The 27,652-nt window shown below is 38.6% G+C and overlaps 3 protein-coding genes across 4 annotated transcripts in view; 1 reads left to right on the top strand and 2 right to left on the bottom strand.

The window, feature by feature from the left end:
- LOC124173172 overlaps positions 1–27,652 on the bottom strand; it is a 246,228-nt gene that overhangs the window by 50,604 nt on the left and 167,972 nt on the right. The gene's annotated exons all lie outside the window — the stretch shown is intronic.
- Positions 3,033–20,757, bottom strand: LOC124173132. Its single transcript, XM_046552639.1, has 7 exons — positions 20,043–20,757; positions 19,175–19,291; positions 17,135–17,266; positions 14,124–14,255; positions 11,770–11,842; positions 10,164–11,008; positions 3,033–3,089 (listed from the first exon to the last, which is right to left on the bottom strand). Exons 3-7 carry the CDS (start codon positions 17,189–17,191, stop codon positions 3,033–3,035), a joined length of 1,164 nt encoding a protein of 387 aa, XP_046408595.1. The 5' UTR covers positions 17,192–17,266; positions 19,175–19,291; positions 20,043–20,757.
- Positions 25,638–26,378, top strand: LOC124173301. The gene is made up of 2 exons (XM_046552818.1): positions 25,638–25,791; positions 25,981–26,378. The coding sequence occupies exons 1-2, from the start codon at positions 25,638–25,640 to the stop codon at positions 26,376–26,378; spliced, it is 552 nt and encodes a 183-aa protein (XP_046408774.1).

Here is a 27,652-nt window from a genome sequence, read left to right as displayed (position 1 = left end):
TTTACCCAACTCAAATAAAACAATTGTGTCAATTAAATGCACCACGCACCATTTGCACCGCGAAGATTGAAACCGAGGTCGACAAAAATTCTTTTATGATCGTGAAACGTTGCAAGTGTTAACGTAAATATTTAAACTGAGTTCAACATATTCAGGCTTCAATAGTGTGGTTTCCTATTATTTTTTATTGCCTTAATCGAAAGATCGTTACTCCTGGAGTACGTATTTCACGATTTTAGATTTTTTTTAAATGACGATATCTATTTTTCGCCAATAAATGAAAAGAAAAATTTTCAAGCGCCCGAAAACGCGACGGCTAAGTATGAACGCTGGGAAAAGTCCGTGTGACGTCGTTCTCGTTCCCGCTGCCGCAAGTGAGGTGACCTTGGGGCGAGGCTTTGAGCGCTGATACGACGCAGGATGCTAGCAGGTAGCAGAGTATCCTGCCTGCTGGTAGCACTTGGCTTAAATATGGATTGGTAATACCTAATCAAACGAAGGAATCTTTCCGACCTTAGGCAATTTTAATAGGTGATTATTAAGAGATGTTTCCGTGAGCTATGTGCCTCATGCATGCATTGGTAATCTCAGACGATGTAAAACTCCTACCTACTTGTATAGAAACTAGGTTCCTGTGAAGTCACGTGGAGTGGCATCGCATGGGCGCCAATCTGGGCTTTTTCAAATGAGGATAAAATTTACCATTGCCATTCGTCTAAACCGGTATTTCTGAAACGAAATAATTTGTATATTATGAATATCACTAATGGTGGGTAACGAATCGCAATCAATGCCTTTCGTTTTCTTTGATGAAGTAAACTATCCTATTGGTGGAAGTTGCGCTCCCAAATGTATGGATAAGTCTTTGCTGGTGATTAATAGATTCTATAAGCCTTTGCTGGTGATTAATAGTTTCTTCTGTTGAGATGATACGAAAATATGTAAGTATAAACTTGCATCTGCTACGGGACAATTTTTTATTAGATTTGGATGGATTAAAAAATTTTACCATAGGAGTATATTGAAGTTTGGAAATTAAAATATTTGTCCTTCACCCGCGGCGACGTTTCTTTTGCTGTTTTTATATATCAATAATCTCGAAGCGTATTGACACACTGGAACACTTCGGTGTTGTCATTAGCCGTGGGTTATCGTTTCTGAACTACTTTCATGGCAATCATCTTCGACTTGCAAACCCTACTTAAGACCGAATGGAAGTCTGACCGCAAGATGAAGTGTCAGATGCTTGAATTGAACAGAATTATCTCAACCACAGAACTTCGCGCGTAATTTATTTCTTTCATTTTCAATTAGATGGGTTATAGGGTGTCTTGCTGGTTCATCTCAAAATATTTTCAACCAAAACTCCAATTCTTCGCCCACTTGCGATGTAGTGATATATTTTATCATTGCGCTACTTTCAATGAAAAAAATGTCAAAAATAGTGGAATAACTCCTTGATATTTGTGTAAAATATGTATTCCCCTTTAACACTTCGGGTACCGGCGGCTAAAGTTAAAGCCCTACTGAAAAATCCAGCCATTTTTTACTATATTCGTACATTTTTTAAAACATAAGCATCAATTACATGTTTATATCGATGTTCATTTCAATAAAAATGGACTGTGTTCATATTTACGAATGAGTTGAATAACATGTATTGTTAATTTTGAAATACATAATTTAGCAATGAAAACCTACTGTTTTTGAAAAATAAAAAAGTTGCAACGTATGATGTACCGCCATGACATAAGTAATTATTTTTTATACAATCCATTTGAACTATTTAAAGCATAGAAATCATAAAAAAGCATTTTTCCAAGCAAAGCATTATAAATCCTGAAAGACAGAAAGGGTTAATGCACCCGTAACGAACGATTCGATTGGCCCAAAGAATTTTCACACAAAGTGGCCAAAGATGAGGATGCCGGTAGCTACAGAGGGCTTTTCGTCCTCAAGACATAAAATGAACTCTTTTTATATCGAGCAGTTGATTTTTGAAAAAAAAACAGAACCACTAAGCAATAAACTGGGAAAGTACCACGGAGGAAATATAACGGCTTCACCCATAAAAAGCCAATTAAATGGAAAGACGTAATATTACGTCCATGGCAATCCTAAGAAGGATTAGCAGGACGTTATATTACGTCCATGGCACGCAAAGTGTTTAATTGCACTATTTAACTTTTAATTTCACTTGAAATTTTCCATTATTTTCATGTGGAAGCATATCGACTCCACACATTTTTCTATTCTAAACTTCAATAAAAAGTTAAAAAACCCACGAAGCCCATTACTAAACCAAAGAAAGGAAACTTAACATAAGCACGCAAAAATATTAAAAATAAAACCTAAGAAGTATGAAAAATGTTAAACAACAATGTTACTTCTAGTATTATCTTTAAAAAAGTTTTGTGAATTGCGAGCCATTACCCATTAACAGATGCCATTAACAATTCTAGTGGTAAAAAACTCTCATGTCTGTAATGTATTCATATATTTTGTGCAATTTTGCAAGAGAAAAAGTACAGAGAAAGTACTTTATGTTACGATTTCTTCTCTCTTTGAAACCCAACTATACCGTTTCCTTAACTTACTGATTCCGTGATACGTACCGGAATTTTCGCTCGTATTATCGTGTATTATTTATTTTCCCTCAATGCAATATGGCCGGCTTGCACCAAACAAAAGGGGTCGCTGCTTTGACTTTTCATTTTCCTGTGCGCCAGACTGCGCGGCGATACAATAGTTTATTTGTGTGTTGCATATACGGCAGGATGCAAATACATACTATTAACACTCGAGCTGTGAAGCTTGTTGGCGAATAAAGTTCACCAGTCTTCGAAAACCAAGGATTTCATCATTGTACTTACATTCTGGTCTAAATTGGCCTCGTGTATTCATATATTTTACTTTAACTGTCTACAGTGTGATTTTTCAAAGCTCGAAGTATTGTAGCAGATTTTTTTACGATCGACCATAGGAACTCAACACCTATGGCATATAAATTATGCCGCACAACCGGCTGTGTATCAAATCTGTACCGACATATCAGTCTCAACTATGAATGTACCAGCTTGAAGTAATTTCTACAAAGAAAGATAAATTTTAACAAATATCGAGCGTTATCATATAAAATCGTGCTTAAAGTACGCCAAGTGCCCAGCCATGTAAAAATATCATGCTTGCCTGCATGAGGTTTAACGTACAGTACAGTCTCATGAACATGACACTTGGACAATATCTGGATGGATTGTACATTACATCCAGGTACTATGTTTTTCACTAAAAATATACCAATACTCTGAATATTCTCAGGAATTTCTCCATACACAGTCTCAAAAAGATAAATCCAAGTTTTCAATAGAGTCACTATCACAATCAGGCAGGGAGGGGCAAAGCAACAGACTTATTTTCAACTTTGATAAGAGAAGTTGCAATCGCTCGAGAACAGACATTTTTGGCTCATGTTTGCTCTTGAACTTCATTCAAATTTTCCCCCTTTTCTGTAGAAGTGAAGGTCTCATTTGTGTTGGAAAGAATGCGGTCCTCTTGCATCAATCGATTCGAATTATGCATCTTCATCAGCCTCCTCGTTACCGTTTCCGGGGATAGCATGCTCCATTTGCACGTCCTCGGGCTACATTCTTCATTCTCCTCCAGGAGCTCCAGAATTTTCCTCTTCCTAATCACGGGGCGATTTGGAAATAATGTGATCTCCTGATCCGTGTATTCTATTACCATTATTCTCAAATGGTCGTGCATCATTTTCCAGCTCATGTACTGTCTGTAAAAAAGCATGATACCCGAGTTTGAGGAGCTGCAGCGTCTAAACGAATCAATCAACTTCAATGTAACAAAGATCATACGAAAGAGAATTCATTTCTGTGTCGGCTTGTTACAAAAAATCTTCGGCGTCATGGTATTTCCAGTTCTTAATATTTTTCCCCCAAAAGTACCCGTTTTATGCGCGTAAAATCAAGTTTCCCTAATTTGAGCGCTTGACATTACCGTAGTTTTTTTTCCTATAACTACAATCTTGATATGAAGAAGCCACATCTATCACTAGTAGTTAGCCGAAAAAAAGCTGTTTTTACCACTAAAATTAACGGATGTGTTGTATACAACGCAAACCTCCGCTAACTTCCACACCAATTCAATTGGTTTCACAACCCAACACAACACAAGTCAACAACCACAGGGGGGTCAATTGAAAATTGATATGTACAGTTTTCTTCCGTTGAATGTTAGTAATACATATACGTAGATCATACACGTTAAATGTCAGCGGTAAAACAAAAGTAATAAACAGGCAGCGAACCGACAGCGCAGTCCCCCACCTGTCTACTGGCTGTGGTCCAACAAGTAAGGAGCAGAAAAAGCCGCTTCCGCAACAGGGAGAGAACAGTCCAAGTAATATTAGCCTCTTGGTGCAGCTTGGCTTCCGACTTGCCCTAAGCGCCGATTCTTCTTTGAACGATAGTTTCGCCAGCGTTGCTGCAGGCGTCTTCAGGTTTGAAATGACGGATGCAGATGTTTCGCAGTCTTATATAAGGCTTGATTATGGTAAGATGCGGCAAGCTTTGACAATTGGCTGGTTTGGGGAAGAGTTTCTTCGAGGCGTTGGAGAGCGAGTAGCTGTCCTCCCTGTTGAAACTTGGTGTTTTGGCTATTTCGATAGCCTCTTTAATCAGCCGGGGAAATTATTGCTTCTGTTTGGTGATGAGTTATCCAAGTACACGATGTGCATTGGCCTTCCCCATACATGCTCGGCGATGGCGGATAAACGAAATAATCTATTGTTGGCAGCTCTTTGGTGATCTTTCATTCTGCATTTCAAGGCTCGTGATGTTTGGCACATGCATGAGTCTCCGCAAGAGCACTCGACTCGGTATATTCGTCTTTATATCTGAATGGCACGAGGCCTTTCATTTGGGGTCGTCTGTCTCCTTGCCACAGGATTCTTGCAGAACACGACAAAGTCACAAAAGTGTCACTATGCCGTGTTTTGCCAGAACCCTCGCACCTTTTTCCGATGTCTCGGATGCATACATCCTTGAAATGCACAATGGAAACGAACTAAAGGCCCACCAAAATAGACAATTTCGTACATACGCCATCGCGAAGCACGCCCAAGATTGACTATGGAAACGCTAGGAAATTTTGGAAGACAAATGGTTCCCGAACTGGCCGCTTTCAGACGCTGATGAGCTGTGCGTCAATTTTTTCCCCCACTATACCTATCTTCAAAACTTCATCGCAGGAGACTATTAAAACCTCTCGGGCAGTCTCTTCCCGGAGATCAGGATGGGGGACTACTTTTACCTCCGGAATGTTTTACCCAAGGGAATTCCATCGTGAGTGATAATTTAACGTTGGAGAGACGGCGACTCCTCGGGATAATAATGTGGTTGTTTCCCCTTGCCTTCCTCATCGCAGTATTACAGCCGTTCACGTAAATGTTCTCACGCCTGCAGTGAAATGAGTGTCGCTGTACTGACCGCCGTGGCCCCTGCCTTTACTCATATGAAGATGACCCGCTGCCTTCTCCTCCAGATGATGCGAGGCATATTTAGAAGCCTCCCATCGCCAAATCGCGGCTTTGTGTATTATTTAGTTGGCCTATCTTGCCCAGGGATAGGCTCATATCTGCTCGAATTACTGCTGCCTTTTCTCCATGACTGCTTATTCGACATATAAACTTGCTTATGTCGCAGCTTAACTTAATGATTAAATGTTGACACAACATCTTCATCTTCGGCGGACGCAGCCGGTAGCTTTAAACCTTAAACTGCAGGAGTGTCAACATTTTTCTGCCACTGTGTGCGGGACCTGAGCGGGAAAGATATTTATTCGTGGACCCCGGGCGTGTGTCTGGCAGGTGATAAACCCTCTTAATTCGGGATTTCCCACCCTACCCCCTGACGACAGACCGTATATGTAATATGTCCTTGGTAATTACGCGGGGACGAAAGACTCACCGCCGATAGTACAAGAAGGAGAGACCAATGCATTCAAATAAGTTTCCCTGGCTAATGTACAAGAGCAACATAAATTAATTCCTAGGAAATGGTAGGAATCGTTGGAATTGTTTTCATCGTGAATGCGCCGCGGAAAGTAGGGAGCTCTTTCCCTCTCGGAGAAGGGAAAATCCGGGCAGCGCTCCCCGTGATGAGGGTATCCAGTCCCCGAAAGATACCTTTGTGCTCTCTGCCAATATACCCTTTTTCCGAACTGATGGCGGCTGAGTGGAAAATAGACCATCAGAAGCGCTGCCCCTTCCGTTTCTCCTTTCTCCTCCATTCCCTTCCCTTTTCCCCTCCATCCGACCGACCGACCGGCGTTGCCAGCCTTGGGAATAACGGTACTTTCGGGAGCGGCGGAAGGTTCTAGGACGAACGCTGTGCGGTTCCAACGGATTAGATTTGGCAACACTGCGAGCTGGAGAGGGATCAGCACTGCACGGAGCTCGGAGAGAGACTGCGGGCTCCTACACACTTTCTTCTGTCGCACTTCTGTAATTGGCTAGAAGAGTGGGTGGGTTTCGAGCAAGCTCACGGTCAGCCGCCGTCAGTTCAGAAAAAAGGGTATAGGTTTGGCCGAGTTCAAGCGACCGCGGAAAGGACGACGTTGAAATCTTAAGATATGGCTGCCAGTGGCGAGAAAATTGGTCAAATGTTGACACACGTCCTTCCCGCTATCACAATGCAGACCATTTAAAAACGTTTCCGCAGCCTAAGGTATAACCCATTAGTGCATAGCGTCCGATTCGTCGAACCTCCGTATATAATTTCTTTCTGGGCTCCAATTGACATGCGCTACATAGTGATACTATATTAAGTTGACATGGATGTCTGTCTTTACTGCGCTGGTAATATTTCAGCTGACTACTTGAATGTATCGACTTAAGAAGGATTTATGTAAGATATGGCATTCAAAGAACTTTCAGTCGTCCCACAGGGTAATTAAACTACTTTTATTGAATTTTTTCTCAATATGTTAATAACTTCTTTCTTAACCGATATATCAGACGCCATGCACGGGGGTCAATTCTCGTTGTTTATCTAAAGATGGCTGATCTAATATTTTGGCCACATACTTTTATCTGAGTATAGTACATTTAATTTTCAAATTACGTTTATTTTATTTTACAGTGGAATGTAAGCATAATGTAAGTAACTATCCATAAAAAGATTGTTGGCCTTGGCAATAAATAAATATAAACACCCAATGGCATCTGTGGAGGTGACAAATTATGCAAGGTCACCCTCTAATGTAACATCATGTAATCTTTGTGAGTGGAGAAAGGGGAAACCTCTAGTTAACCTAAAATGCATATCTTCATTCTGAAAAGGTATTGAAATTTGAAAGTAGACTGGACGTTTTCTTTATTTTCCTCAGATAAATTGTTAAACCACATTTGTGTACAAAGTAGCATAAATTCTAATTATAAAAATGTGAACCTAGCTTTTGAGAAGGAGGAACGTGTGGCATTCCTCGGCGATGTGATAATGCCAGGATGCTCTTAATCTTTTTTGCATGTAAAAGAGGATGTCTGTTTGCTGCCTGCTATGCATTTCCATACGGCTGAACGGATTGCGGCCAAAGTTTGTACATTGGTGAATCCCTTGCTCGCTCACTCCGTAGTACTACTTTAGGCTGCGTCCGACGTGTCCTCTGAATCATTTTCTCATTACCAAACCCTGCAAGTGCGCTCAGCGCCACCTAGCATCCACTCCCCATCCTCTTCTTACTCTCCCACCCTCCGATAACATCCCCATGCACTCTGCCAATGTTTGGACATCTTCCACCTCCATTGCTGCCTTTTCTCGCAACTTCACCGTTCTAAGGTAAATGGCCCACGATTATCCTTGCTGTCCTATTGACGGTGAATTCCGACAAATCGTGACGAATGGCTCAGCCGCGAGTGAAAACAGAGAAATAGGAATAAAATTGCATACATTTTAACAATGAAAATAAATAACATGCTGAATTCATTAAATCAACAAACTCGGCCATAAGCCTTTTATTGTGCACTGATATCACATTATTTACAAAATGTGGAAAAGAATAATTATTTATACAAAGAATATTCAAAGAACACATGATTAATTCTAAGAAAATTCGGAACCAATTAGAAGATGCCAATTAAGACTGGACTTAAGGCCAGAAACATTGGAGTGAATACTGTGGACGTGTTTAAACAAAAATGTGTAGTGTAGGCTCCTTCATCCTAATCTGATAGCCTGGGTGTGACCCTTTCTGCAACTACTCTCTTTCAATATTCATTACGAAAATCAAGAAACACATAACTGGGCACGCATTTCATAGAAACATGTAGATGGCCCATTGACACAATATCATCATTCATTTCTCGTTGTGCAGGCGAAAATTAACGATTACACTCCTCCGTGCAGCTTTGCATGAGGTTTAATTGGAGCATTTGTTACATTTATTTAAATTATCCTGTCCGCAAGAAAATGTTGCATGCGTAAACGTGACTTATCAGAGTGCAACCACGCAACATACACAACATGAATAGTCTCTCCATTTGGAGAGCGTGTCGAGGTTGGGATTAGAAATAACAGCGAGAGACTTGGTGCAATATACGAAATAATAATAATACATCACAATTGTACGTTTACACATGTGGTGGTCAGGGCCTCTGTTTGCAGTGATGAACGTGATGCGGACTATGCATAAACAAGGCTGCTCACACGTGTGAGCATGTATGTATTTCTGTCAAGGTACCCACTCACTGTAAAAAACTTCTAACAAATGTTACATTGACAAGGTTTATCTACTGTGTGTGTATGAATGGGTTACTAGGTCGCATCATGGCGTGACAGACTTGCTGCGGATGTTGCAGAAATAAAGCAACTCTCGGTTTTTTTGTACACATGTCTATATTAAGAGGCTGTTTCGAGATGGAAATTTAAATTCGCCGCAAGAGTAAGGTTTCTACTACGTGTTGTTTTGCATGTGACTCTTAAGTGAACGACTATGAGTGAAAGATTATTTTTGTGGATTCTGCGTGAAAAAGATCTCTCTTCTGCGTGCGTTTCCATGTGCCTCACCACATAGCTTCTTCTGTAAAAAGAATTATAGCAAATTCTGCACGACTAAGGCTTCTCTCTCGAGTGTATACGAAAATGTGTCACTAAATGGTTCTCATTCGAGAAAGACTATTCACATTTGTGTCATGATTTAAGGCCTCTCTCTGTCGTATGCAAACGCATGTGACTGTCGAGAGAACATCTCTTTGTGAAATGCTTGCCGCAAATGCTACAAGAATAAGGTTTCTCTCCCGTGTGTGTTCTAATGTGTGAGGTGAGATGACTTTTCTGAATGAAGGACTTGCTGCACAGGTTGCATATAAAAGGCTTCTCTCCCGAGTGTTTTCGTATGTGACTCTTGAGATGACCACTCTGAGTAAAACACTTGCCGCAATTGCTACAAGAATACGGTTTATACCCCGTGTGCGTACCAACATGTCTAACTAAGTTACTCTTATCTGAGAAAGACTTTTCACACTCATTGCAAGAAAACATTTTCTCTCCCGTGTGCGTGCGTACATGTCTAACTAAGTGGCTCTTATTTGAGAAAGACTTTTCACACACGTTGCAAGAAAATGGTTTCTCTCCCGTGTGCGTTCGTACATGTCTAACTAAGTCGCTCTTATTTGAGAAAGACTTTTCACACACGTTGCAAGAAAATGGTTTCTCTCCCGTGTGCGTTCGTACATGTCTAACTAAGTCGCTCTTATTTGAGAAAGACTTTTCACACCCGTTGCAAGAAAACGGTTTCTCTCCCGCGTGCCTACGTACATGTGCATTTAAGTGGCTGTTATCCGAGAAGAACTTTTCACACACGTTGCATGAATAAGGCCTTTCTCCTGGGTGTTTACGTACGTGCGCGTAGAGAATGTCTTTCCTAGAGAAGGACTTGCTGCAGACCTTACATATAAAAGGCTTCTCTACTGCGTGTGTTCGAGAGTGAATGTCGAGATGACCTCTATGAGTGAAAGACTTGCAGCAAGTGCTACAAGAATACGTTTTCCCTCCTGTGTGTGAAAGTTTGTGTACGGTGAGGTCCCTTTTCTGAGCGAAGGACTCATTGCACACAAAGCATGAATATAGTCTCTCTTCCTTTCTCGAACCCACGTGATTGCGTAGATTTCTCATGCTAGATGACTGTGAAGATAAACTTTGTGTAGTTGATTTCTCTCCTACAGTGAAACTTCTCGTCAATCGTCTTCTATTTTTCTCATCCCCTTTTCCTCCACTGGTTTCCTTGATAAGAACATTTTCCTTTGGCATAGGCTCTAGTCTTTTCCTATTCAGCCCACTTAAAGCCTTTGAGATGATAGGCTCGCAAGAACTGCTATGTCCGCTTGACGGATGTGCTTCGAGAGACACATCTACGATTGATGATTCTGCTGCAGCGTCAAAATTACGAGCAACAAAATGAATTTTCATGTGTTTGATTAGCTCCTTTTTGTTGTTGAACACATCTCCGCAGTTGAAGCAATTATATGAATCTTCGTTTGAACTGCAACTGTTCCCTGGATTTTTGATGAAGCGATTAAGTATCTCTTCATTGCCTCCCATGATGGTCTCACAGCCACTTCTGTCATTTCCACTTATTCTGATGCACCTAAGGTTATGCGTGGAATTTGGTGCATCACAACCAATTTTCTCCCCATAAACAGCCATTGTGGCTTCACCTCTGCTGTTTTTTAGTGATTCAATATCTTTGCTATTAAATTGCCTATCATCTTGAATCAAACTTGATATCTCATCAGTTTCAGAAGCACCACATTTTTCCAAGTCTTTATCCATAAGATTTCTTCCTATCCCTACATGAGGTGCTCCAGCCTTGTTTGCTTGTGTCACCAAATATGTCGGACCAATGCATTCATCGATTGAACGATTCAATACATTTCCTTTCGCAAGCAGATATGAAGTTGATGTTGTTTCAATGGGCATTTCTTCAGGGGCAGGGAGCCCTGGAAAAATAATTAAAATTATCTCAGTCAAATATGAAATTTTCGACTCTTAAACCTACCATTTAAAATCGATTGAATGGATTGAAGAAGCTAGAAATCAGGTGGATAAAATCCTAAATGACATGAACTTGAACCCAGAAACTCTCGGTGTAAATTAATAGAAGGGAGAAGAGAGGGAAAGGAACAAATTACATAAAAACGATGAGGATAACAGGGTTGTGGTGGAATGAAAAAGACAAAAGTCACTAGGTATTATGATGTATATATAACTATGTAAACACGCATACATACTCTTCACAGATCTGGCTTACAACCGATGCAGTAAGAAATCAGGCCCCTTGTATAATTGGTCCTTTGCATGACAGTTTGTGATTTAATCAATTTTGTTTTATATTAGTTCGTTCAAAAGAAGATATTAAAAAATTGGCAAATAATTTTTTGCCATTGAATATTTTACGATTTTCCAATATTTTGTTAATTTAAATGTTTCTAACAATGACAATTGTAAATTTTGTGGCACTACGTATGAGTACATACAAAAAATATCTTGATATTTTCCTGAATTATTTCTATTTTAACCCTTGCAAGCACTCACCCTCTGTTTCCATTGTGGATTCATGGGCTACTGTTGAATTCTCAATCAGTGCTCTAGTCACAGTAAAAGTTGCTTCTAATTAAGCATCAACAAATACATCATCCACAATTAGTAACATCAACTCCTACATATATACAGTTATTTTCAAGCCTTTTAGAGTACTCACAAAATGCCTCTGTGGTAGTCTTCTGGGGCATAGTCAAACTCTCAATTGGCTCCCCATCCTCACGTGCAGTAGGCTAAAAGTAAGCATCCAAATAAGAGTAATGTATTAACAGCGGATTTAGAACTTTTATGGATAGGATTTACTAAAACTTATTTTACACATGGATTTCCAATGGGTATGTCCTTTAGGCTATCCTGTAAGCTGCCTCAAGGAATATATGGTCAGGAATTTAAATTGCTTCAAGTTAGATTTTTAAAATTACCATTTAACTATACACTAACTACCTCTTTTTTACAAAGCAAAATCCATGTGATGATCCTCAGAGCATTAGCATATCGAGATCTTAAATGTCTAATTTAATCTCATTCAAGATGATTTAAATCCAGATTTTATCTTCATGACATACATTCATGGAAAATAAATAGGGTTAACAATGGAGAATAAACTTATTTTGGATTACTATTCAGTTTAATAACAGTAAGAATTTTGACAAGTATATACAAATTAACCTTTTCCCTACCGTACACGTATATATACGTGTGGACGTTTCCTGACCCGGGAGACCACGGGCGTATATGTACGTGTGAGATTTTCCCGGTCAAGAAAACGAAACCCGTATATATACGTTTTCTAGCTCTCCCCCTTTCAGGACGGTCATAGGTTTAGGTCGCCTTTGTCTCGGGACCCAACGCTTCGGGGTTTAAGATTAACCCTCCGAATCCGGGAGCAGGTACCCGGACCCTTCGTCTTTTATAACCCCTCTCAGCGGTAAGGGACAGCGGTCATACAATTGTTTATAGTCAATTTTCGAAATAAAAATTTGTTCATTTCTCAAGAAATATAAACTAAGAATTGAATTGTTTGCCTTTTGAGCAGCGTTTAGAATTTTTAAACGAAATTCTATGACAAATATTAACTTATATCTCGAGTTATGTATAAACATCGACATGGAAATTGTTGCTGCGTTAAATGCTTTGATAATGGCCTTAGAACTTCGTTTAAAATTTGACAATGCTCAGATAAAAATGAGGAATTATATTCCATGTCTGTAATTTACGTGCAAGCAACAATTATCCATTTGCTAAATACATATAAGCAATACATAAGTTGACCGCGAACCAATGCCGCAGGTATGGTCGTAAAACCGGAAAGGAGGGAGCACAACTACTCTCGGAGTCCGAGATAATGCGGAGTCCCACCGTGGAGGGGTCGAAAAAGGTTCAGCGAGACCCTTCTTAACGAATGCCCTCCAAAAATGCTCCGTACCACGAGAAAGAAGAGTCTCTTGGGGCTCGGTACAGCAGTCAAGCTAAGACGAAAACTCCGCGGCCTCGAAAGGGTTAAGCAGACAAGATATAATGGAAGGCCATTCTGAGTTAGGTAATGAAAATCAGATTTATGTAGATGACCTCCTTATTGGACAAATGGTGCATAACTCCAATGGGGAAATATGATGGTTCAATTTACTCTGCAATGACATTTGATATTTGGTGCTTACTTTAGGTCCTGTTACGTTTATGGACTGAATACAAATTCTATTATGTATATTTCAGAAAAACGTCATTAGTTTGCCTGGAAATAGATCAATCATTCACCGTTATTAATGCTAAAATGGTATATGAGAGTGCTTTCTTGTGAATGATATTGTTTCAGGAGTAACTGCAATATATCCGTGATAAAATATAAACAAAAAATGTATATTTACGCACTTAAATATATATAACTCCACCACTGACCAAGGTTACAACAAACAACGTCATGTTTAAGGTCTCATATTCTCGCAGTCAGCTGATATGCTAAGCAATTGGAAGCCAAGTTACAACTGAAGGATCAAGCGAGCGAAAATAAAGTGAGTCGACTAGTACAGGCATAGAGTGCATTCCACTAAAAAAAAGAATCTGATCACAGGTGAGAATACTGATTATAAAATAAGGAAACATTACATCTGGCATTACATTTGAAGCATATTTAAAAATGGTAGCAAAGTTTCAAAATGGAAACATGCAGAAAAGTCAAAGCTTTGAATGCATTGCTCCCGAAGAATGTTAAGGATAAAAGGGATTGAACGAGGAAGTACAGAGAGGAGCAGGAAATAAGAAGTCTTTGGTAAATCTTAACTTAAAGGTCAGGTGGAATGTGAGAGGGGAATGTGATGCTTTTGAATGTGTTTCAGAGGTCATATTATTAAGGGTTAAAAAGAGATAAATACCATAAATATTAATAGGTACGCAGATAGGAGAGAGGAATGGGAGGGCTGAATGAAACCAATTCTAGGATTGAAGACTTATAATGACAATACAGTTCATAAGCTAATTAAGGTCAAGGTTCAATAAATAGTTCATTAATAGTATTACCTGATTAGAAGAGTCTTGATGCATCAGGTTGCTTGTGGTGACATAAGTGCAATCGTTAAGCACGCATCCTTCATCATAATCGCTACTCTGATCTTCTTTCACAGAAGAGCACTTGTATGTTACTGGATCACTCTATTGGAAAGAGGAAAACCCATTGATACACTTCCTAATGAATTGATACAAGAAGCAAAAGAGATGATGATCAAAGCTTGAATTACAGAGTGTCTGTACAAAATAAATAACCCCTGATGAAATATTCTGGCATATTGATCAATGGGCATAAAAACAATTGAGAAGGAAAGTCAAGTCAAAGAGTATGATTGAAATCTTCAATCATAGTACACGACTGTGATGATACAATTAAAGTTCTGGATTTAACAATATTCACACAGAGCTTACAAAAATTGCGAAGGAAAAGATAGTAGCTCCACTCTTGTCTAGCAGCTCTTTTTGAGTCGACACAATGCAGAGCAGAGAAGGCACTCTTTCTCCCATAATTTCTTCAGGTTATCAACAAGAATTGTTGCAAAGAATTAGTCTATTTTATTTAACCTAATATTAAAAGTTAGACACAGGAATAAATTTAGAGTTCATTTTTTCATCATGCATCAACATACTACACCACAAGCTGCCTTCGCCTTTTTCTGCCTATGAGAGGAAAACGTTTTCTTTTTGAGTACTCTCTTTTCCTTAGATGAGGGTCCCTAATTACGGGGCACATGACCCTTACCCCCACGACTGGACCTGATTCACAAACCCTATCTCAGCACAAATCCATGGTCAACGTATTGCAATACTAGCGTTTTTTCCAAGAAATATTGCATTTGATATTCAATAATCACCGTATTTAGTCATGTAAGCCGTGCACTCGTGTCTCCTGCGCTTTCCCATTTTTAGGGCTGGTTCGTGAGAAAAAAATTATCAGTGGTTTTGTGGTGCGGTTTTATATAGAAACTTGGAATTCATTGGTCGATCGATAAATTTGAGTTATGAAACCATGATTATTAAAGTTAAACAATGTCAGAATTGTAATTGTGATTCTGACATTATTTACCAATGCTAAACTCTGGAGAAAAAATAGTAATTGATCAAAGAGTAAAAAGAAAAGCATAGTGAAGAGTTTGATCTGGAGCTCTCTATGGTGCGGAAACGTGGACAGTGTGGAAAAAAGACGAGGGAAGATTGGAGGCATTTGAGATGTGGGTATGGAGAAGAATGGAGAAGGTGAAATGGACAGAAAGGAAAAGGAATGACCAAGTGCTGGATATTGTTGGCGAGGAGAGGCAGCTTTTAAATGAGATACGGAGGAGACAGAAGGTGTGGATGGGAGGAGTACTTAGCAGTGAGGGGATGTTGAGAATGGAGTTAGAGGGTAGAACGTTAGGGAAACAAGGGAGGGGAAGGAAAAGAATTTTTAGGTAGATTGAAAGGGAGTAGGGCTTACAATGAATTGGAGAAGTCAGTGCTGGAACTAAAAGGAGGCTCCCAATGTGGAAAAATGGTGCGCAGCTTACATTAAAATTTGGAGGATTCCTGTAATCTGCACACACCCTTTTTTAATGGCATTTATGGAAAAAAGGTGTGTGGCTTCTCTGAGTAAATATGGTAACTCTTCTAAAAGAATAACATTTTTTGAGCACTGGAATTTTACACTGATATCTAGCATTGATTACAACAAAGTTAGTTAACACAAGGTTAGTTAAAAAGACTATAAGCCCAGCAGCCTGTTATTTTTAACACTAAAATTTTGTTTCAAAGTTGCTTATGCACACAACTAAGTGAAGAATTCATTTATTGCATAGAGTAAATTGCAGTATGCAACAAAATATATAACTGCAAATACTAATGGCAATATAACCACTTCACAATGGATTATTGCAGTGAGGATAATCATTAATGATAGGGAGGATCAGACTTGACTGCCGAAGAGTGGCCCTAAGGTCTCGCTTAGCTGGGTCTCAGGCCGTGACTGAATGCAAACGACAATTGCTTCCCAAGCGGTTCCCTCGCATTAGCTATAGCCAACATCTGCTCGTTTTCCATTGGAAAATCTATGACAACTAAACCTAACAACAGGTTTTCTGCGTATGACAATGCCCGTCAGCTCCACCCACCATTTGGTGCAAAAGGATTAAGGAAAGTAGTGCAAGGTATTTTATTTTCTTGTAAATTCGGTTTCCAAGTTTGACACTAGGGCATCTTGGCTACATAATACACCACTTTTGAGATACAAAATCTCTCAGTGACCCCCAGAGAAAAAGACCCTGGTGTTTTCAACCTCCAGATGCCATGTTCTTTGTCATGATAAAATGTATATGGATATTTGCTTTGCTTACATCAGTGCTGCCCTGATACTGGAATTTTGTCAGTTAACAACTGACTAAATGGTGAGTGAATGCATGTGAAATCCAGAATATTAGACGGGGAAAGGATATTTAAGATTTCATGCATTAAAACTGCTTTTTTGTATTACTTCCACTATGATTTCCACAATAAATATGCCTCTGTTGAATAATAATAAATGAGTTTCCAGTCAACATACTTAATTCCTACCTCCAAAGAAAACTTCCCAACTAGAAAACATTTTAACTTACTAAACAAACAATATTCCACCATTAAAGGTCTTATTTGTTCTCATATAATCTAATGAAATCCTTCGTAACAATCCTTAGTCACCACATGAACAACAGCATACACATGAAATACTATGGGCCACCGAGGTGCCCCTCGTGCCCACTGAAGGACTTATATGACATAATTTAATGGTCCCATGATTTATTAACTTAAATATAAGGCAAGTAAACTTTAACACAAATGTAGAACATAAAAAGGAAAAAAGCTTATTTTGAGATAATAAAAACATGTTTGAGTTATTAGTAACTTAGAATCCAATGGGTTACCTTTAAACTTGGGAAGAAGGTACAACGTCCTACAATGATGATAATTTATTTTTCAACCTATTATGGGCTTCGTTCATGAATTAAAGTCCATAACAAGGATTCTGTACATACCTGGGCATTCTCCTCGGGAGATGGTTCCCCCTTTGTCCCAACCAGCGTCCAGTCCATGTCTGCAAAATTTGCTCCTGTGCCCTGAGCTTCCACCTTTTCACCTTGGGAAGCAGTTAAGGTATTGGGCTGCAACTTAATCCACAATCATCATCATTCATGATTCAGATAATGAAATATAGAAAAACTTAAGCAAATATGTCACAGAAATAAAGTTACAGTTCGTTTCATATGGATATATTCTTCATACTTTCCTGGAAGCTGTCTTGCAGGAAAGTATGAAGAATATATCATATAATGCAATAAATGTCAGGTGTTCATAATTTTTGTAATTATGTTTTTAAATTTACCACTTTAATACCTCTTTTTTTCACTCCAAAATCCCTGCAAAAGCCACGTGATGGCTCTCAGGGCAGGGTTTCTGGAGATACAAAACTCCAGTTATCATCTTATTTGTAACAGACACTTATTTTATGGGAGAACTCTGTATGAGAATCCAGGGCCCATAGTAATAACACACACTCATGGAAAATAAATAGGGTCGATAACGCAGGATAAATTTAGTGTATTTTGGTTTATTATGCCGTTTAGAGACTAATATATAACTGTTTCAAAATAGTTTAAAAATCTCCTCATAGGTCAAATGTTGCATTACTTCAATTGAAAGATATGAAGGTTCATTTACTCTGCACAGGGATCTGATAAGCGGTGATTTCTTGAGGTGTTTCTACATCCAGGGACTAAACAAAAATGTATAATGCATATTTAAGTAGTACGTCATTAGTTTGCCTGGAAGTGACTTAGGCTCTTACAACTTATTTACTCGAAAGGTATACAACAGTGCTTTCAAGCATATGAAAGTGTTTCAGGTGTAAATGCATTATATCCATGATAAAATATAAACAACAAATGATAACTTCACCATTCTTAAAGTATATATCAACATCTTACCATGACTTCAGTATTATGTCATTTTCACATCTAATAACCACACAAAGAGACTAATATGTTAAGCCACAGAAAGCAGAGTATACAATGATGGATGAAGCAAGAAAAAAATTACAATAATAAAGGCACGGGGAGCATTCCACAAAAAAGAACAACCTACTAACAGCTGCAGCTCATTCTCATGAGAATCCAAATAGAGAAGCATGGAAACAATGCATCAGACACTACGCAAGGAAAATACTTATAATTGGTAGGCAGGCTTCAAAATTTACAGCTGCAGAAAAGTCAACAGTTAAAGCTATGGAAATGTGTTGCTCCCGAAGACTGTTGGCAGGAAAATATTTTGACAAAGTAACATGGAAATATGAAGACAAATGGGAGACAAGAACCTAAACTTAATCGCCCACGTCATGAATATATAAATAGTAAATAGAAATCCTTTCACATCACTAACAACTGATGTCTTTTGGCAATTGACTTGCACTGCCAACGTCCAACACCCCATTCAAAAATGGTAACAAGGACAAATCCCTAGTCCCCATCATAAATGCCTGCTCACTTTCATCACAAAATCCCAATCTGCACAACCTGATTCCTGTGAATATCAAATCTCTCATAAGGGACTCATTTTATTGTCAGATCTGGATAGCAGCTGCATCATGATGTCATGGTCATTCTGTCAGAGTACCAAATTCAACAGAACTCAGTAATACTCTCAATTCCCTAGCCCCCTTCTACTTCGTGGAGAATGGAAAAGAAAATTGTGTTCGTATGATCACAAAAAATATAACTGCTCAGTGCTGTGATGATACAGAGCTGATACAAGAACCTTAACTTAATCGCCAGAAGATTAATGATGATACTTGCTCCATGAGCAAAGTTATCTGTCAGTTTGGCAAAATACACAAAATCCGTTCGTTACAATGAATCACTCATTTTAAACAATTATTCATTAAGGCTCTTCTGTATTTGTTAATGACTGATCAGGTGAGGAAAATGCTGTAGGTTTCTGCTGAGAGGTATTGTGAATATTTCACAACAGAATGATATTTTGCCCTAAGAAAAAAGAACTATACAAGGCAAGAGTTAACTAACCAAGTCAGTTGCCAATGGGTCTGAGCCATCATTTGTTATTCCAGCTGGATCTGATGTGTACAGCTGAGGATTATTCCCTTCACTGAGAGGGTCTTGGTTCTCCTCTTTCACATGAAACTAGAAGAGAAAAATGGGCATCACTTCAAAGAAAAACAATAGTAACCTCGTTTTTTCTAGTAAAAACTACTCTTTTAATTGAGACCACTCCAGCTGGCCCAAATAATCGTGAGATTCTTGTAACTCACAATTCAAACTCCAGAATATTAACGTCCAACTAGTGAGGGGGGAGCTACGTCACCAAGAGCAGTTTATTGATAGTTTTGGAGGTTTGAATGAGAGTTTTGGCCATTTACACTAGTGGCACAACAGCAGGAACGATAGATCGAAGTTCCACTGTAAATTGATTTGCCTTCATCTTTTCTTCACCTAGGCTTATAAAGAGGTGCTACAACAATCTATGCTGATTCCTTAGTAGAATTTAAGCAGGGAGATGGCTTGAACAAATAAGAGGGCAATCATGAATGACACAACCTGGTGATAGCCACCACCAATGGCTTGAACAGAGATTTGACAAGGGTATCCAAAAGTCTACTCCATGGGAAAAGAGATATTTTTGTCAACAGATTAGAAGTGTTGTACAACTGATATTGACTTGCATGACAAAAGATTTGTGTGCATGGCTTTTTGCCTCATAGGTTACTACTGGACCAGTCCAACAACTGAAGGTTGCATAATGATGAGTGACTTCCCATAAAAAATACTTATTATATTCATGACAGACACACCCTCTTTCTTCAAACAACCAAGAAATTTGCACAACTGAAGGTGGTTCACTTAAGTTTTCACTGAGTATAAGAATAAAACTCACCAACTTGTCATCCCTGCGCAGTAGGCAGTCTGGAACTGGAATATATATTTCAGTTGTTTGGGCTGAGCATGTGGGCTGTGAATTGATTTCAATCGCATCTTGAATGCAGTCCTCAGTCTCCAAAGACTCCTCATCAGCTGCCCCTCCTCCTTCAAAACTCTGCAGACAAAGCTACACTGACAAAACTCTTATCTCCCTAAAAACACATACATGGGATGCACTAAATCATTACAAAAAAAAGGATGCTGAAAAAATTGTATCTGCTTTCATATAAAAATGGAGAGGTGCCTGCATGCAACATTAATCAATCACTGAAAATCTACAGCACCGACTGAAACGAAATTTAGCAAGGCGGTCCATGGTATTGTGAGTCCATGCAGCGTCTTTTTAACATTTATGAGGGGCCATGTTAGCTGGCCCTTCACTGCAAACTGTACGATAGACACTGTAGATCATACAGATGTAACATTTTTCAAATTATAGGAAATCAAACTAAAGATTAAGGATTCAAATGTTGGCAGTAAAAACGAAATAATCGACTTTCCTACTGCTACACACAATTTGCTTCTGCAATTATAATTTTTGGAGTAGTGGCTTTTGTTAGGCCAAAATCACTATATATTCTTTTCTCAACAGTAGAATTGAGGAAAAACCATGTGGAAGATGTTATCAATGTATTTATTATGTTCTATGCCTCCTGCTAATATTTAAATATAAACTCTGGAGGAGAATACTGGGTGTAATATTTATGCAAAAAGAAAAGAAACCTCAAAGTCATCTTGTTTTCCAAATCCTTTTTTATGAAACTGTTTTTTAAATAACACAGATACTATTATCCTTAAAACTTGCAAAACCAATCATACAAAAATTATGTATTATGCACTATGCAAAGTTCTTGCTGTCTGTCAATACATAGCTATAGAACTGATTGCTCGTCGTTTTTGAAATACCAGAAACATCATGACTCAAGCTAAGACATTTGGCAGACAAACAGCTTGATGACCATGATGAATACACCTTGGTAATATATAATTAGTGTTGTGAGAAAATGCCTAATTTTGAGCCAATTAACCATCAATTGTGAAAGGAAATGATTTCCTTCTTTCACTCAAAGAAAACAGGGGATAAAGTTCATCAAAAGTCCCATTAAGTTAGCTGAGATGCTGCTACACAAGAAGCAACGTTAAATGATTGGTATCATTGCTTCAAACACAGTAATTCTAATGATGATGACCGTCCATTTGAAGGAAGACCAAAAGCCTTCAATGAAACTTAATTGGAGGTATTGCTTGAAGAAGAGGAATGGGAAACTCAAGAAGAGTTTGCTTTGTATTTGGAGTTACCCTACAAGCCATTTCCAAACCATTGCATGCGTTGGTAATTTAGTTTAAGCAAGGAACTTGAGTTCCCAACGATTCAACAGTAATTCTAAAGCATATAAATGATTCACAACACATTAAAAATTCCATTAAAACCTATCTGTAAATAATCAAATGTAAAGGCCAAACGTTACCTGCAGATTCTCCAGGCATTGCACTGTCTGATTATTACTTGTCCCATTCGATGGTACATGGTCTGACAGGTCCGCACTTGCACCCGCATGAATACATTGAAAAATGTCTTCATGCATGCATAACCTCAAAAGATGAACACTTTAACCATTACGGAATTCAAGCTCTGCCACAATGATGCAGAAAAATTGCATCTGACAATGGAAAACTTCCTTCCTTTTATATGTAACCCATTAGTTATTCGGATATATAGCTCCGTTTTCCTCATAGGGTGGACAGAACCTCATTAATCACCCAGATTTTTAAATTATTAATCAAATTGTAATGTATGTAAATGGATGCCGGTTACTAAGTAGCGGGATGTTTGTTTTTCTTTTAAAAATGTGATTGTCACCAATTTTGATGCAGATGTAATGATGAAATAACTGTGCCTGTGAGAGATATTGTACAGTCACTTTCAAAAGTAGGTCCCCACGGCCAGCGCGAGCAACTACGATTTCTCGGAGGTCGAACTCCGGGTATTGGCTACGCCTTCTGTGGCTTCTGTGTCTTGAACGGGCCAGTTTGACTTACTCTAACCGTCCGCGCAAGTCTTCCCGAGGCATTCTTCACTATTCCTAAATTCTTCGCGACTTCCCCGACTCCCAGTGCCACAACACAAGGCGAAGCATATGTCCTCAGTCATGGGATTCCCACCCTGATAGTATTCTGAGATGGATATTCCGGGTAGTTTGGCTTGCACTAAAAAATAACGAGACGTATCTGCGTCGCAACGCACATATGAGGAAGAAACGAAAATTGGAATTTACGTCTGAAAGAGTATTCAAAAAGTTTCCTACAAAATAACCTTCTAGATTATACCTTTAACACATTATTACCAACACCATCAATATTTTTGCTCTATGTTTAAGTATTTCAAACACACTGTTTGGCGCATTCATTATTCCTAACTATTTTCTTAGGATACATGTTTACCATGGTTTATACTACATTTTTCTACGTGTCTCATCACGCGAGAAATCAAAAATATTAATGTGCGCTAAATTGTAATGTTTAATTCTGTATCATATTTATTCCAGTCGTTACTAACATATCCTATATGAACAAATATTTAAATAATGCTTTATACATTCGAGGTATCAGGAAGTAATTAACCGACATCTTTATGTTCATCGAAAGTTCGAATGTCTTAATAGTTACCATAAATATATTTTCCATAATTAAAATACCAACGGAAGCATTAATTATATGACTTGTGTGCCTATTTCTTACCATTTAAAGGCACATTAATACTATATGTTTTATCTTTGCCCCTTCATTGAGAGGTTAACCTAAGTCTTCCCCCTTTTTCGTTTCTTTTTTTTCTGCTAAAACCAGTCGTAATTGGCGCCTGCTGATATCATGCAGGGCAATATCCTGCACATTATTATGTATGAGTGGTTTTACACCATAAATAGAACTTACACTCATGTAATGAATACCTTGAGTCAGTCTTACGAGCGAACAAATACTGATCATATTCCTACTGACACTAAACTACGCACGCATAATATTCATCCGATAAAAATATACCGTGTTGGGTACCTAATGACTATTTCTGCATTATTAATACAAATTAAACTTATGAGCTGCCAAATATACTGCTTAGGATGTAGCGTTTGAAGGTGTGGAAACTTAGACGGCGACAAAAGAGGGACAAGAAAAGAATGAAGGCATCCGAGATGTGAGTATAAAAAAGAAAGGAAAAGGTGAGAAGGATGGAGAGGAAAAACAGAAGAAGTGCTATCCATGGTCGAGAGATTTTTGGTAAGGGGGGAGGGGAAGGAAGAAAGTATGGATATGGTTAGAATGAAAGGGCCTAATGCGAATGGGCGTCACTTTTAATTAAAGGGGTAAGTTCAAGTTGGGAGGGGCGCAGGCACGGTGATTCGTATAATCTTCAATTCAAAAGGGCAGGTAAATGATGTTTTTCTATGACCACCATAACTGGTTGACTCGCCATCATAACTCCACGCACATGTTGCTTGTACTGTTTTTCTTAAAAAAAATGAACAATATTAATGTAAGAGTATTTCCCATAAACAAAAGGACAACACTTCCTACGACGCATTATGGTCTAACAGCCTGCCATTTCACTTGATGCCAATAAACATCTCGCTGGTTCTTTTAGTGAAAATTTATGTTTATCTTATAAGCAATTCAATAAAATTTAAAGACAATCCAATTGCTTATTCGAAAAAAAAATAAAAAATTATCTTCTCCCATAAAAAAATTGCCGTACCGGTAGTTTTGACCGGTGAAAATTTAAAAACTTCTTCTGATTTTCTGTTCACAGTATGGGAATAAGTTTCGTTATTCAAAATGTAGGCACTACTTGTAGTGCGAATAACCTACTACTTGGGGAGTGATTGCTATTTCACTTGTAAACATTGAAAAAATGTCTGAAAATCTTTAACCGCCGGCATGGATGAACGCGATGACGGATGGTAACCGTGACGCAAATGACAATATTTACGTATTTTTCACCAGGCGATGCGAAGAAAAAATATTGGTGTAAATTGCTCGAAATGCTCCGAAAATTTATTTGCACAATATGTTTTGTTTAAGTTTACCAAACTACACAGATGTCTCCTCTCTTCCTCGTGCGATGGGTTACCTGCCGGAAAAACCCATATATTCTTCTCCGCTTTCTTTGGCGGTGGAATTGTTTGGCTGTGTGGGGGGGGGGGAGGAGATTCACGCGGCCTTCCTACCTCTGAAATCGTGCGTGGGGCTCTTGACGACGGTTAAAGTAGTCAAGTTGCACCATTTTTACTACCTGATCAAGCCGAATCGATCCCCAATGGACAAGGAACGTGTGAGCAATACGCGAAGGTCGACTTCGGAGAATAACGGAGACGGCTGCGCCAGGTATGGGGACCGACTTTTGAAAGTGACTGTACATTGGCGATGAGGAAAATTAATTAAATCATATACGGAGTAAAACTTTGGTTAAGAAAATGACTTCACCAGCTGGAGATGATGGAGGCCTTACTAATCCACAAACAGGAACTATGAGTATTGTCCATTTTTCTGCTAGCAGCATTGGTTCCCTGAATGAATACCGAAATGGAGATGATTGAGAGACATACCAAGAGAGATTAGAGCAGTACTTTGTAGCAAACTATGTAGATACTGAAAGAAGAGTGGCAGTTTTACTGACTCTGGTTGGTAAAGAGGCATAAAAGACACTGAAAGACCTGTACAACCCGGTACTTCCCTGGGAGAAATCTTATGACCAGCTGTGTCTCATTTCAAAGCAGCATTGCTCAAAGAGGATATCAGTATTCTGAGAAAGAATTGAATTTTATGAGGCGCGGCAATCAGCGCAGGAGACTGTTCGGGAATGGTATGCACGGATGAAAAAGAAGGCCGGTGACTGAAAATTTGGAACTATGCTCGACGAGATGCTAAAAGATAAATTTATTTGTCCACTAACAAGAGGACCGATTCTGGATAAGCTGTGTGAAGAAGACCACACTACACCACGGCAGAAAATCTTGGAAATGGCCATTAAGAGGGAAGCGACATTTTCTACCATGACAGCAGCATGTGGGGAAATGGATTATATTAATGTCAAGAGGAAGCAGTGTCACAACCCAGACCGGGCATTTCAAGTGGCCTTGAATATAGGAAGCAGGACCTAAAGGGAACTGACCTTCAGACCCACCCTTCGCAAGTTATGGGAGGAATGAACAGGTGCAGAAGTTGTGGTGAGTGTAACCACAATTTCTCGAGTTGTAAGTTTAAGAAATATAGGTGCCGAAATTGTCAGCAGATAGGACATTTAGCCAAGTCATGTAAAATTTTGGGTAACCATTCTGTTGATATCAGCGACAAGTCTGAGTCTCGTTCGAATTTTGTTCAGATGAATTATTGTGAAAACAGTAAGGTAATACGGCCTTCGACTGCCAGTGTAGTCATTAATAATAAGCCTTTGTGTATGAAGCTGGACTCGGTTGCAGGGATTTCGGTAATTCCAAATTCGGTATATGATGAGCATTTCTCCATGTATGGGCTTAAAGAAACTGATATTCGATTAAGAATGTATGACAATCATATTGTAGTTCCTGCTGGTGAGATCAATGGTCAAATATGCTATAATGGCATACACAAACTTTGTAGGCTTATTGTGGTTGATGGTGGTACCCGCTCCATGTTTGGGAGGGATTTGATGTATGTGTTTGAAATATTTAAAGGTAATTTATTAAACTATTCTGCGAATGCCAAGAATTGCAATAGAGATTTAGTGATACGAATTAAGAAATATGGGGATTAGTTTAAATCCGAGCTGGGTAGGTTTAAATATGAAAAGGTTTCTCTAAACACTAATGGGTCAGTCATGCCAATATTTTTTAAACCTCCTCATGTACCATTTGATTTTAAAGCAAAAATGGATGAGGAACTGGGCAGATTGGAGAAGGAAGGTGTTATTTCCTTGGTCACTAATTCAGAATGGGGAACACCCTTGGTCCCTGTGATGCAGCCAGATGGCCGATTGAGACTGTGTGTTGATTACAAGGTAACAATAAATAAGCACTTGGATGATATTAAACATCCTTTGCCTCGCATCAAGGAACTATTTGCTGCTCTGCAGGGTGGGGAGTACTCCACTAAGTTGGATTTTTACCAGGCTTATAATCAATTAGAATTAACAGACGAAACTAAAAAGTTGTTGACTTGGAGCACTCATAGGGGAATATTTGTTCCTAATAGGCTCCCGTTTGGTACAAAACAGGCATTTGCACTCTTCCGGAAAAGTGTGGAAAGGTTTTACAAGGGTTGACAGGTGTTATAATTTTTTTGGATGATATAGTGGTTATTGGAAAAAGTACAGAAGAACATTTTAACAATCTTGATATGGGTCATTCCATGTCAACTCAACCTGGAATTAATCTCACGCTGGAAAATTCACATTTTTTTAAAATTCAGAGTAAATCCTGCCTAAGTTAGCCTCTCGCAAACTATATGGGTCTTTCCATGTCAACTCAACCAATTTTTGGGGGGTCCCCCGCCCACCATCTCAGATTTTGATCATTTTTCCGTTGTTAGTTTCAACCTTAGTTAAGAAAAATCCAAAATATCTAAGACCCATTGCAAGTATTTTCCAAGATATGAGTGTTTGAAGTCAATGAGGCACATACAAAAATTGTGTGCACCGATCAAATTATTCATAACTATCATATTTGTGCCCCTGTAAAACCTAAACCAAACTAGTGAAGCTAATAAAAATTTTAGAGGCTGTAAAAACGCTGCTATAGTTTTCAAAAATGTGATCAAAACGATTTTCACTTCACAACTTTTTTTTCTATAAATGTTCAAAACTTGCACTTTTGACAAATTTCGACAAAAAAGTGACATTTTCAAATACCTGTAAAAATCACATATATCAAATGAAAGCCATAAAAATCTCTGTAATCATGGTAAATACCACCAACTTTAATATAGGGTGCGGTTTTGGGCATTTTGGATTTATTTGTTAATAAATCTTATGAAAATCATCATTCCGCTAATGTTTTTTGTTGAAAAATGCCACTTTTTCAACTTCTAATAACAAAAAAGGGACACCTATTAGGTGACTGAGTTTTTTTAATATAACTTGCTATATACTCCCTCTTTCAGGAAAATTAAACCTAAAGTTGCTCCCATGATGGATAGTGCTTATATGATTTATTTTATTGATGGTTGTAAAATGGCGGCTACAGCACTTATGTTTCAGGACTTCTCTCAAAAGGGGAGTTGTATTTGAGTATCAAAGTTCCTGTAAACCCCTATCATTCTTTAAAGTTAGCAGGCAATCTATTGTTATTACCAAATAGTAGAAAATGGAAACATTTTAGTAAATATATGGATTTACTAGACATTTTTAATTGGGCAAAAACTGGTTGAATGTGTACATATTACCTAGTTCCTATAGTACCTATTTGAAGGATAAGTACATACCTCTGACCTCTAAGCCTGATGGTAAGCATCCCTGGCCTTCTCAATTGCAGTGAATGTGGAATCTGGCAAGGTACACTGCCTTCCTGTGATGGTCTTACGCTCTGGTGCATGCATTAA

The sequence above is a fragment of the Ischnura elegans genome (genome assembly GCF_921293095.1).
Source record: "Ischnura elegans chromosome 13 unlocalized genomic scaffold, ioIscEleg1.1 SUPER_13_unloc_4, whole genome shotgun sequence".
Classification (NCBI taxonomy): Eukaryota; Metazoa; Arthropoda; class Insecta; order Odonata; family Coenagrionidae; genus Ischnura; species Ischnura elegans.
The sequence above is the reverse complement of the archived record's forward strand: the minus strand, read 5'-3'. Positions and strand labels throughout refer to the sequence as shown.